General features: G+C 40.6%; 1 protein-coding gene across 2 annotated transcripts; it reads right to left on the bottom strand.

Moving 5' to 3' along the window:
* Window positions 1-3,173: 3,173 nt before the first annotated feature.
* Window positions 3,174-11,453, bottom strand: LOC148214996 (uncharacterized). Of its 2 annotated transcripts, XM_088146100.1 has the most exons (6): window positions 11,391-11,447; window positions 8,829-8,875; window positions 7,677-7,769; window positions 6,223-6,327; window positions 5,564-5,695; window positions 3,174-3,537 (listed from the first exon to the last, which is right to left on the bottom strand). In XM_088146100.1, exons 3-6 carry the CDS (start codon window positions 7,763-7,765, stop codon window positions 3,420-3,422), a joined length of 444 nt encoding a protein of 147 aa, XP_088002226.1. In that variant the 5' UTR covers window positions 7,766-7,769; window positions 8,829-8,875; window positions 11,391-11,447; the 3' UTR covers window positions 3,174-3,419. The 2 variants fall into 2 exon arrangements, 1 of the variants encoding a protein (XP_088002226.1); XR_015797122.1 differs by lacking the exon at window positions 8,829-8,875 and having other exon boundaries at window positions 11,391-11,453.
* Between the last annotated feature and the right edge of the window lie 1,561 nt (window positions 11,454-13,014).

Genomic DNA, 13,014 nt, shown 5'->3' with positions numbered 1-13,014 from the left:
AGGAGCTCATGCTTACATCCTGCTTAGACCAATGTGGTAAGGGACATGTCTTCATGACGTTGCTTCTTCCTCTTTGCCAGCCTGCTGCAGAAGCAGCCTGTTGTCTTTAAGCGTATCCCTGTTAAAGTGATGTTTTCCTTCTTCTCCTGATACAAATCTTGAACAAACACTCCAAGGCTTGCTCATTTTAACTAAGAGACCAGATACCTAGCTTATGCAGCCTGTTTATTTGCTTGTTTGTTTGTTTTGACATGGTAATATTGATCTCCTGGAAGATCAGAAGGAATGCAAGTCTTCTAGGAAATCAATATACTTATAGCAACCTCCACCCGCCACAACACACCTTCCACAAAATCTTCAGAATTAGAGGTCAGTGGAGAAAGGATGGTGCATAGTGGACAACAAGCAAGTTTACTTCCATGATAATTTCCATATCTCTCCAACACCTCACCAGTCACTTGGGAAGACATTTTGTCTGTTTGTTTCTTTGACACAGGGATAGAATCTTTCTGCTTCTTCTGACATAGATTTTTCAGCCTCTTTTTCTTTGACAAGACTAGTCCTATGAAAAAATGCCATAGATGCTGCCCTGTAGAAGTCATCTAGATTCATGCAGCCCAGTTCATATGTGGGGAGGCTTTACTGGGACTTAAATACAGAATTGGCGTCCAAAATGGGGAAAGGCAGGAGGAAATTTAATTCCAGCCAGCAGAAAACAGCTCAGTACAGCAGATTCTTCTGAAGTGTTAATGTTCAGTAAATGAAGGGGAAAAGGTCACTCTTCTTAGAAGGAAGACAGGGAAGAGATTGGTGGCATTGCTAGCAAAAAACCCTGGAGTGCCGCTGTGTCTTCTACTGTGACACCCACCCCACAGGGGACGATCAAGGAAACAAGAATCACACCGACTTCAATAAGGAGCTTTAATGCAAGAATGAAGGGTAAGGGACAGAATCTTAGAAACGCTTTTATTAGTGAGTTCGCTTAGGCAAAAACTCTTTGAATATTTTGAAGTTCTTCCTGAATTTTTTGCATCCCAGACTGAGCTGCTGTTTATGAGATAAGCTACTAAAGGCCTCTTCTCCCAGCTGTTGGTTGTTGATATCCCATTTCTTTCTCAGGCTCTTCACAATCTCTCACACAGAACCTGGTTTCAGACAAATTCCTGCAACTCTCCTTGCCCCCTCTTCAACTATTTTCCTCATCCTCATTAGCCTGTGCACCCAAGTCTGTGCTTTCTTCCTCCTGCTCACCCCACTGACCTGCAGGTTGGGAACTGCAAGACGGCTGGAGGACAGAAACTTTCTTGCTCATATCCCAGCAAAAGGCCAACACGCAGACTTTCTAGACACAAGCCATGTGAACAGTGGAGATTGATAGCCCTATGGAAAACTTTTTTTCCCCAGCTGATCTGTTAATAGCAGGACCCTTGAGATGAGTGGAAGGGAACATGACAGGGCACAGTTCTGATGGAGAGATCACTTTTGGGGTATGGGGGGAGGGCGAGGTGTAATTGGGTTTTTTTTTTTTTTTTGGACTCTCAGTCTCCAAGGAAGTGATATTCCTATGCCCCCCCCCCCGATACTGACTAGCACCCAGAGCCCCACAATCACACTCCATCACGTATGGAGTGATTTGGATCTTATGTAAGGACACTTTCCTCCTTTCATTAAAGCAGCCAATTTTTTCCCCAGGCTCCACACAAGCCTGGAAAAGCTGCTGCTCTTTAATGAACCAAATCACTAAAGCAATATGTCTTTATTATACCTCTTAAAGCAGCTGCATCTTTTTTCAGGCTGTCTTATCGAACAAAAGAGAGGTGCTGTGCTCATGTGAGATCTGAAGTAATTCATCTGAATAATTTGAAATGGGCACAGCCCTGTAAGGGAGCTTTTTATCAGCAAATGGCAGGGAAAGGGCTTGCTGGTGGAATATTGGTCCTATAGAAATTATCTCGTAGTTTCCATAATTAACAGAATGAATTATGCCCACTGCAAAGGGGTTCCCAGATTTTCCAGTACATATCAGGACATCATCCTGCAAAGGAGACAGTGTAGCACTTGCATCATGATATCTAACACAAATATTTGAATTGCATCATTTGTACCAAGATGGGATGATGAATGTGTTGTCATCTATCCACTCCCTCTGCCTCCCACAGACACTGTGGGTCAGAACTTCTGTAATTCAACAACATTAGCTCCGTTTGAGAGCTGAGCTGATTTATTTTGGGTTTGGCTCTGGTAGATTTGTAACCACAATAAAATAAGCTAGTGTTTTCTTTGAAATGCGCCATCCCTTGGGGCTTGAAGGCTGACCACTTCCCCATTCGCAAAAACTCTTATTTTGCCACATTTCATCTCTTGGCACCTGGGCTGCATGTCTTCCGTGGGGAAAGGTATCTTGACAGCCTTTCGGCAACTACTCATAGGAACCTCTGAAATTTCTTTGCCCATGACCAGATGAATATACCGAGACTGACATACAGACATTTATAGGGGAGTGCAAGCAACTGATTTTATTACCCTTTTGCATGGAGTTGGAACAGGGGGAAGGCAACAGGATTTTAGTTCCCATGGGATCTGCGGAATCTTGGTGTGAGGCAGCGTTTTTTTGGACCTTGACCTTAGTATTGCAGTGTTGGGAATGCAAGGCTGTTGCAGATGATCACATTCTTTGGGAGACGGGGAATGAAAGTGATGGTGGTGGCGTGGAAGTACCCAGAAAGGCAAGCAGCTGCAGATTAGGTTGGTGGATGCAACATTTTTGGATTCCTGCTATGGCACAGAGATCATCTACTGGAATTGTTGCTACTTGGTTTGGGGAAATGAACTGAAGCTCAGACTGATATTCTTTATGCAGCATAAACATCAGCATAATATAAAGATATTTTGATGCTTTCTCAAGGTAGATTAGAATTACTCAGCTCATTTATTTTGCCAGGTTTTTTTTTAGGCCAGGCTGTATCTAGAAGTTGAGCAAACTGGAACTCAGAGGCCACCCAAAGTCGTCCGGCCCCCTTTATTTTGTCTCCCTTGAAATATTTGCCCCAAGACCATCTTTTAAATGCCTAACTTAAGCAGAATGCATTTAGTTTATAAATTGACTTTTTTTCTCTAGGTTTAGTTACTGAGCATCATGTACAAAATAATAAGAGAGATTATTATTTTTGTTTCTTGCCATATTTTTTTTATTAATTTTTGGAGAAGTTGAAAGGAGATGAAAGAATTCTACCCTTTGGTTATCTGAATCTATTTCTTTCTATGTCCCATTCCCCTTAATTTACAGTATCTAAACAGCATTATTTAAAACAATTTCAAAAGTTTAGCTATTTGTCTCTTCTGAAACTATCTTCTTTTACAAAAGAAAAAAACCGAAGTGGCAATTTCCTTGCATGAGAATTCTCCCAGTATTGGATATTTTACTCTTGACTTCCATAAAGTGCTGCTCCAGATGCTGCTACATTCATTTCTGTAACCAGTTGGCAAACGGAGTGTATAAAGGTCTGCACTGCATCATTGGCTGCTCTGTTTGAAAAGCTGTTATCAGACAAACGAAGATAAAATAAAATGCAATTGAAATTGGTTGACATTCTATATTAGCCTCTGCCTCCCCATCAATACTAAATCTAGATGCTCCTAAACTAGATGGCCTCACCCCCATCTGCCTGTTGGTTTACTGAACCTTTTCTCAGAGGCTTAGCCCATGCAAGCCCAGCATGGATAGCTATATGCCTGGGTTCCCACAGTGCAGTGGATCTTGGGAAACCGATCTGATTACTCAGCTGCTGCTCCAGAAGGAATACTGTAGAGACAAATCTGTAGTGTTTCTGCGTGCTGTGGGGCAGGTGCCCACATGGTAGAAATTCCCACCTCCTCCTGCTTCTCAGCCCCTGAGATTTCCCCCTCTTGTGCAAAGGACTCATGGCATCTTGACATCACTCTTGTATGCTCCCCAGTTGCTACAAGAGGCAGCTTTGCCAATCCCCTGTATCGTGGCTAATTGAAGATTGTTGTTTTCTCAGGGCCAAAAGGAAATTCTATGAGAGCGTGGGGCAGGATGGGGCAGGGCTTTGGGTGTGGGAAGGGAGTGCTGACTGACTCATTGGAAGATGGAACATAATAGAGAGGACAATTGCATGCTGATGAAAACTAAAGGTCAGTGGCTGAATGGAAGTGCTGTTGGTTGTATTCCCAATGTCGCTGCCTCTGCCAGCCTTTCTAAATAATCTCTGGCTTCCCCTTCACATCCAGAAGCAGGAGATCAGATATCCTCCTCCTCATCCTTTTTTAAAATATTTTTTCCTCCTCTGTAACATCTGACCCTCCATTCCTCCTGAACCCCTAGTTCCTGACTTGAATCCCTGCATCAGACTTACACTTCTTTGCCACTACAAACAGAAATTTGGAGAAATGGCAAGATGGGACAGGACAATAATGGGTACTTTGCACAGGTGGGTAGCCAAGTAATGCCCCATGCTGCTTAATACTTAATACAACTAGTAGCTGAAGGTGCAGGTTATTAATGCACTTACTTGGTCATCTTTCTTGCAATGTTCAGAGGGGATTTTTTCATTACACTGCAATGAACTGAGAAGTTCAAGAAGTCCCAGGGCTGAACAGTGGAGGGACAGGGAGAGAGGCAACTTAGTTCTTTCCATGCTAGCTATTGTTCCTATTCCAGAGCCCAGCACTTTCCTCCTTTGGGATTCTGCATGAGACTTTACTAGTGCATTCTGTCCTGAGACAATACAGTATGCACTGGCTTTGATGCTAATAAAGTTGTTGAATCAATAGAGTTGACTCAGCTTTTGCATCTTCCCCTTTGGCAGGGAAAAGAGAGACATTGTTTATTGACCCCAATATTCCTGGTTAGAGATGTTACTAAGAAGGCCTGGAATTAGGCAGGGTAGAACAGCATGGAGAGATGATATGCTTGGGGGTGGGGTGGAGGACACTAGGGGATGGAGGATCACCTTTTTAATTCCATGATTCTGTTGTGTGGGACAAAAGTAATATGTAAGTATACTGTGGCAAGTGAAAGTTCGAAGCTGGTTGCATAGAATGCAAAACATACTTAAGCTAACTCAGAAACTACATCAGCCAAAAAACAAATACTGGTAGTCCTCATTGAGCAACCACAATTAGGACTGGCAACTCAGTCATTAAGTGAAGCTGTTGCTAAGTGAAATTGTGACTATGCTTACGATCTTACTTCAGCTTTCTTTTGCTTTACAGTCCTGCAAAAGTCATAAATGCAAGGATTGGTCACAAAGTTACTTTTTCATGACTGTCATAACTGTGAACAGTTGCGGTACAAGACAGTTGCTAAATGAGGACTACCTGTATAGTTCAGTTGCAGCTGCTTCCATGGATGTTTCATAAGAATGGGGCAATTAGATATGAGTTTAGTAGCTGGTTTCTAGATAAAAAGTCATGCACTTTATACTTAGATCTGACCTTCCTAACATTACAAAAGCATTCAGTGTCACAATTCTGGTTATTTCCTTCTTACTACTCAACATTTTCATCTGGAAGATTGGCAAAGACCTTCTGCTGCTCTTACCTTGCATCAAGATTCTGTACATATTGCAAACAAGGCTTCGGCTTAAGGAGTTTGTCTTCTGAACTCTGTGAATCTCTGGTATCTTTATCAAAGAAGTCAGAGTCATCCTTTGCTCCAGTTGTATTTGGGGTGCTTGTGTAAAAGGAAAGAGCCATATGTATATCATTAAGGCTAAGAAAACTCACCATGCTAATATGCACCTATGTATGTTGTGATTCTTCTATAAAAACTCTCATCCCAACCACCCAAAAGCAAGGTGTAAACTGGAAGATAATCTATACAGATACATGTCATAGAAATAATTCCTAGAAAATGATTTAATTAAACTTGCAATTTTCCCACTCTTCAAAGCTACAGATGCTCCTGACTTCCTGAAGCAGATTTCCCCAATTTCCCCTCCAAAGTATTAGGAATGAAGCTCCCAGAATCTCTGGCATTCCCTGTGTTAATTAATTGATCTCCTATTGTTTGCAGAGTTCCTACTCAAGGATTAAGAGAGACAGAGAGAGATCTATCACTATCTTCTGCAAGAATCATAATGATCCAAAAATTAGGGAATGTTACATTTGAGATCCTTCAGATCTGTCAAATAAATAAATACTACCCGCTTATGATTATAAATAGTTCAGTGAGTTTTTATGTATCATCTCTATTTTTACCTGCGTTTGTAATTCATCAGTGTTTGAAGTAACTTAGCAGCTTTTTCATATTCTCTTCTCATTCCTGCATCATGCATCAATTTGAGTTCAATTTGCCGCTCGTGTCTGGGATTGGCAAAGAATAATTGAATTATACTATATATTTGCAATGTTTACTATCTCTGTGATAATAAATATTATGTATGATTCCTCTGCTATATAAAAACTAGTCCACTAACATTTGGATTTTTGTTACTCTCCAGATTTTTAAGAAGAGGGGGAAGGGGGGTTAATGGGGACACGATGCAGCTGAAGAGTTGGAGTTACAAGGCTCATATAACATATAACCTCTTCTTCAGTTTTTTTTCTTGTTTCTTAAACCAAGTTCCCCCGAGTTTAGCAACTGAACATTTGCAGTTGGATCTATTTTAAGTATGTCTGGAGAAGGAAAATATGGGTGTTTTTTTCTTCAAGAGAGGAAGAATAAGCTGTCAATTTAGAAGATGGACTGTTGCTCATAAGTTTATCATGACACTTTCAGTTCTGCAGGCTTCTTTTTAATGTTGAAAAACTTGTAGAACTAAGAAGTAAGTAATATTTCAACTCATTTTTATTTCTCCGATAAAGTATTGTCTTTCTTCAACACCTATATTTTGAATTAATTGACCTGCAGGTAAATGCTATAGTGGCTCAAATACAGCAACTTTCTTCCTGGAGTTTTAGCTATGCAAAAAAAAAAGAAAAGACTTCTGTTAATCAGCAACTGGTTTGGATTAAATGGCTACTGATCTGTCTGAAGCACAGGAGAGAGTTAGAATTAGTGACTAAACATCTAGCCCATGTGGAGTCCTTGGTGCTCTCTGAGCTTGGCTGTTTGCTTGCAGACGTTTCATTACCCTGTTTATATAGCTTGCCCTGCCAGTGGGACGCTAATCAAGGAATTACCAAGGAGAAAATCACACTCCCACCAACGCTGGCAGGGCAAGCTACTGTATATAAAGAGGGAGCAAACCCCAGACTCACTAGCACTGATGATGTTACCTAGTTGGGTAATGAAACATTTGCAAGCAAACAACCAAGCTCAGAGAGGACCAAGGACTTCACAGTTTAACCCTGAGCTACATATATTCTCTTCTATTGTAATCAGATTTTCAATATGTCTTATATCAGTAAAATTATCAAGGATGCCTTTTCTCTCCTGCCTTCTTTTTGCATATTTACAGAGAGGAGATAGATGATCAATCAAGCATTTATCAGACCGTCCACGTTCACCACAAATAATGGAAAGTATCCCCATGACTGCCAACATTGCCTAATGCTCATCTGTGGAATTAAGGCAGCACTCAGAGTATTCGGGAAAAGGTTACCTGTCACTTTCTGGCTAAAATCAGATAATCTTTGAATTGTTAAGCAAATCGTAAAATCAGAAACCTGGTTGGAGGTGCTATATAAGGGAGTGATAGAAAGGACTTTACCTTTCCAGTGAAGGAAGCGATGCAGAGATGTGAGCCAAGATCATCACTGCCACAGTTAGGTGCCAAAGTCCAGTCATCACTGATGTCATAATGCTTCATAAAAATCCAATCAACATTTATGAGATTGAAGATATTATATTATATTATATTATATTATATTATATTATATATATGAAACCATTAATTTTAATACATAAGGACTGCTGGGAGAAAATGCACAATGCTTCCAGATGGATCGGTCTATCTTCCCATGAATCTCAGCCAGAATTCTGGGAGTTGGAGTCCGACACATATGCAGAGAACCTGACTTTGTATAAATTCGTCTATTGAATGCATGCCCAATGTCCATAGCTGTCCCTGGATGAGATGGGCAGGGAGGGCAAAAGATCATATAATAATCAGCTGAGTTATTCTGCAAGCCACCTTGAAAAATAATGACACCCAAAGATCTCACAGGCTGCTGGTGGCCCAAGTTTGAAATCCTTTCCCCAGCAAGGTTTACTTGGCTGACTTTTCCATTTCCCCAAGCTTTAGAATTGTGGTGATACATTTTATTCTGCACCGTCATATTTTTAAGCGGTTTGTATACATGTGCTGTTTTTCATGATTTGTTAAAACTTGTGTTTGACATAGTTTTTTTTAAGGCATGGGGCTAATGGGATTGAGGGGTGATGGGAACCCTGCTGCTAGTAGCAATACACCTAAATAATAAAGAAATAACAGAAAAGACAAACTGAGCAATGCTCAAATTATCTTGGAAACATCATGAATGAAACTAAGCATCACCCCATCACCATCAAATCTTTTCATTTCAGTTGCGAGAACCTCAGGTACGGCTCCCTCCCAAGGCAGTGAAGAGAGATTACAGAATAGAAGGTGCATAAAATAGGAAGTCCCTAAGCTGGGTATGCGGGGGGCGGGGGTGGGATGCAGGAAAAAATGCAGAAACACAGAAGAAATAGAAATCCAATTAGAATTGTGATTGCAGCCCTGCATACAAAGAATGTTTGCTTATATGCATGCGAATGCCTCTTTCAGATGCCATCATAATTTGAATATTTGCACCATGCTGATTTTCCCCAGGAATAATCCAGTGCTACTTTGAAGCTTGATTTATAGTCACAGGAAAATGAGATGGTAAAATGTACAGACCGCACCACTTCGGATAGCAAATGGGGGATGGCTTGAAAATAGAGAACCTTCACAGCAGGGAGAAAAATGTATTGTTTAATACGATCCTTTTCTATTTCCAGGGAGCTTTTAACTCAAGGAAGCATTTATTTATGTTTATTTATTTATTTAGAGATCAAATTTGTCACTGCCCATCTCATTAAAAAGTGACTCTAGGCAGTTTACAGAAAAGATAAAATTAATGAAAAATACAATATAAAAGATGCTCCAAAATGTTAAAAGATGCCCAACTACCTATTGCCTAAGATTTGCTATGGGATTCCCAACTTCCTCTATATTCTATTGTTATGAATATGAATGAAATATGTGAGATGTGAGGGCCTTTTCAGTTGTGGCCCCCTAGCTACGTTCGGAATGCTTTCTTGCTGAAGGCAGAAGTGGCAAATATTTTTTTAAAGATTCCTTTGGTCTATGACTGTCAATTGAATATTTTTTCTTTTTTTCAGCTAAATTAAAACCTGGCTATTCTCCCAAAGTTTATGGTTTTATTGATTATATATTATTTGTTGCTTGACTTTATGCTTTATTGTTGCTTTATGTTTTTGCGTTGATTTGTATTACTTGATTTTTTTTCTCACCCTCAGACTGTTGCCAGCCTAGCAATATTTTAATAATAATTGAATTCATTGCATTATTTCAGTAGCCCTACAGCATTTAATTCTCTAAGACTTAGAAAGGCTGAGGAAATCTGTCCTAATTTACATCCTTTCAGACCTACGGTTTCAAACATCACATTAAATGATGAACTTGCTCCCAATGGAGGTACTGTAGTTGCAAAGATGCTTCTTCTGTATCTCAGCCCTGGTAAGAGATGCTATATAGAATAAGAAAGGGGAAATTTGGGGTTTTAAATCAATCAAACTAACAGGAAGAAAAGGAAGCATGTCATATCAGCCAGAAAGATCTAGCTGCAATGAAAGATCTGCTGTAAAACACATACACTTCTTATGTATAGTTCTGAAATATTTTTGGCACACTCAGGTGAAAATATTTTTGCATCAGCAACCACTGTGCAGGTTCCTCTAGCTGATGAACTTTGAGTAAAATGAAACATGGAGCAATTTAAAAAGTAATCAAATTAACCTCACCAGAGCTTTATAAAAAATCAAAGAATCAAATGACCTTAGAAATATCATGTACAAAATTAGACTCCAACCTATCTCACCATGGCAAAATTAATACTTTCTACTGTGATTATTCCAATAAAACGTTGCTAAAGCCATGTCCCCTAGTCAGGTTTATCTTATTACTGCTTTGAATTGGCACATAAATAGAGTCACGGCAATAATGAGACGTTGAGGACCAATCAAGGTCACCAGTGCTGCTCGTGCGTTTAGTGTCCCCCTTTTCCCACTGCTGGGCGGGGGGACGGGGGAGTTAGGGGGGTTTTGGCCCCTGAGCTACTGCTCCAAAGGCAGCGTCGAGACTCTGGATCCACATTTCTACAGTATAGGAGGAAGAAAATAGCTACCAGTCCCTGCCTGTGTGATATAGCGGGCTCTTCCTCCCTTGGCCCTAACCGCAGTAGAAACAAATGGTTTCCTCTGCCATGTCCTCCTTGGGTTACTTTCACCTCATCCCCAGCCTGAAGCTGAGGCCACTTCAAGTTGTTCTGAGCTGCTCTGGTTTGTTTCAACACAATTTGAGGTTCATCCTCTGCCCCAGCTGTCATTCATGCGACAAAGGTGTCTTTTTGTTACTACAATTTTTTTTAGCTGTCTTTAGCTGTCTTTTAATGGTTTTGTTTTAATTATGTTGATTGTTTAGCTTTGTGTTTTAATTGTGTACACCACCCAGAGTCACGAGTGTGAGACGGGCAGCTATATTAAATAAATAAATAAGCGCTTCTTAAAATAATGAGTGGGTACGCACCCCGGGTTGCCTTCACTTTCTCATTTTGGAAAGTCAAAATCCAGTTTGCAAAGCCTCCCCATCCCCTGCATGCATGTATCCGCCCCCGTAGCGTGCAATGAAGTTCCCTCAATGCCTGCATTTCCTCCTAAGTTCCCTTCAAAATAGTTTTGCTCATCTTTCTTTCCCACCTTTTCCTTGCAAGTGCACCTGCTGTCACGGAGCTAGCTACCTCTTCTCTGAGGTCCAGACTAGCATTGGTGCAGATGAGGAAAAGTGGAGTACCCACATTGAGTACATGGTTGAAAGCATCATGAGGCCTTTGGACAGGATGCAGGCCCTAGCCAGAAGCCCTCTTTCTTAGCCAGACATCTTCAGTTAAGAGCTTATCAGCAGTTGTGGGATTATTGTATAGAAGAAACAAGATCTTCTTATCCCACGTGGGCCCAAGAGTTCCTGCAGTTTTTACATGGCATCTTCCTCCGGCTGCAATCCCCACAACTGAAAGGTTGCAAGTTCTCAAATACGTGGCCTCTGCAGAATGTCTTCAAAGCAAATTAAACCAAAATAATTTAGCTACTTCTTCATGCAATTGTCCAGGATGAATTTAGGGCTGAGGTCCACAAGCATTGCGCCTGACTAATCCACTAGTAAAGATCCCCAAATACTTACGCTTTTCAAAGATGCTGCTCTGGGTCAAGCAAAAGTTCTGCCCCTCTGTACCTGCAGTGCCACAACTTGGCTTTTGTTATGTCGCCTATAAATACGCTACCCTTATCAGCAACTGTTAATTAGGTAAAGATTGGAATAAGGGTAGTGCTTAATTACAGTATGGCAAATAAGCTAGAATGACTTTTTAATTTCCTAATTTATCTGGCAAACATCCTTGGAATGATAGCAAGCATAATGAAAGTGATTGATTTGGGGGAACATCAGTGCTATCATTCCTTTCACCTTTAAATTACCCTGTTTGAGAGGAATCCAATATATATATTTGTTTGCATAGGTCTTATTTACCAGGAGAAATAAGTGTGTGTTTTTGGAATGTTCTTGATTCATTTTGAACGAGGGGTGTGTCCAGAAGTTATGATGGAAACATTGATTTCTCATCCTTTTCTAGATTGTTCATAACTATCTGACAATCCTGGCTTGATCCTAAGCATAAGTAACTCTGATTAATTGTATGTGGAAGGAAGGCAGTCCCAAGACAACTCTCTGCAGAATCCAGTTGCACACATATTTCCAGGTTATGCCTGAATCCCAAATAAGAGGGGCCCTAGGAAGCAGGTTGAATTTCCACATCACTGATTAAGACTCAGATGCCCCAAGGCATGGGTGGTGAAGGCCACTCTTTACAAAACTGTACAAATGATTTTTTGGTAGATTTCAAATGAAAGAACTATGAAACGATGGATGGGGAAAAAGTCTACTAGTGTTAATTTGATTAGAAAGACCCATTTTATGAGCCATTTTAAACCTTCAAAGTGACCTTTCTATCATGTATAGTTTCCCAGTTTTCTTGGAAACAGTTTGGAGACTATTTCTGTGAATAAAGGTCTCCTTCAAGTTGAGCTTGACTCTTGCTGACTATGTTGGCATGCCCCTGTTGTGTCCTTGGTAGCAATATAGAAGTGATTTGTTGTTGCTTTCTTCTTGTTATGATCCATCACGTCAATCCTGAGTACAGAGACAAGTCCCTCCAGTTCTCTTGGAAACATTTTCACAGGTGGCTTGCCACTGCCTCCTTCCTAGGGCTGAGAGAGAGTGACCAGCCCAAGGCCACCCAGCTGGCTTCTGGGCCTAAAGCAAGACTTGAACTCAAGGTCTCCTGACTTGTAATCCAGCACCTTAACTACTAAACCACCCTGGCGCTGCCTTCTTACAGGATTTCCCCCCACCTTTCTATTCTAGCCTACAGCTCTTGGGATGTCCTGATGAACCATCCAAGCCCAACCTGCCTTAGCTTCTTTTGTCATCATTTCAATGAAAGAGTTTGCTCAAACCACTTACTAATCCCTTTACGCCATTGCATATTTTTTTCCGCAGAACATTCAGTTGCCAAGAACCAGTGTTATGTATTGAACCCTCACTCCAATAGTGATACCAATATTGCACTGTTTGCTCAACTACAACTAGCAAAGATGTGTATTTCCTGACAACAAGCAAGGCAACGATGCCAATTTTTCCCATCTGTTTCCTCATCAAGTTTTCAATTAAATCTGTTGGAAAAGTAATCTTGTAAAAACTCTTTTGTCTTGACACATTAACACAGCCTGGTACCAATAGGAAATTTTGG

The sequence above is a fragment of the Python bivittatus genome, unplaced genomic scaffold (genome assembly GCF_059951505.1).
Source record: "Python bivittatus isolate LINGU-HERP-01145 unplaced genomic scaffold, Pbiv_v1 ctg000480_np1212, whole genome shotgun sequence".
In the NCBI taxonomy this organism is placed as follows: domain Eukaryota; kingdom Metazoa; phylum Chordata; class Lepidosauria; order Squamata; family Pythonidae; genus Python; species Python bivittatus.
This window is presented reverse-complemented; position numbering and strand designations above follow the sequence as displayed.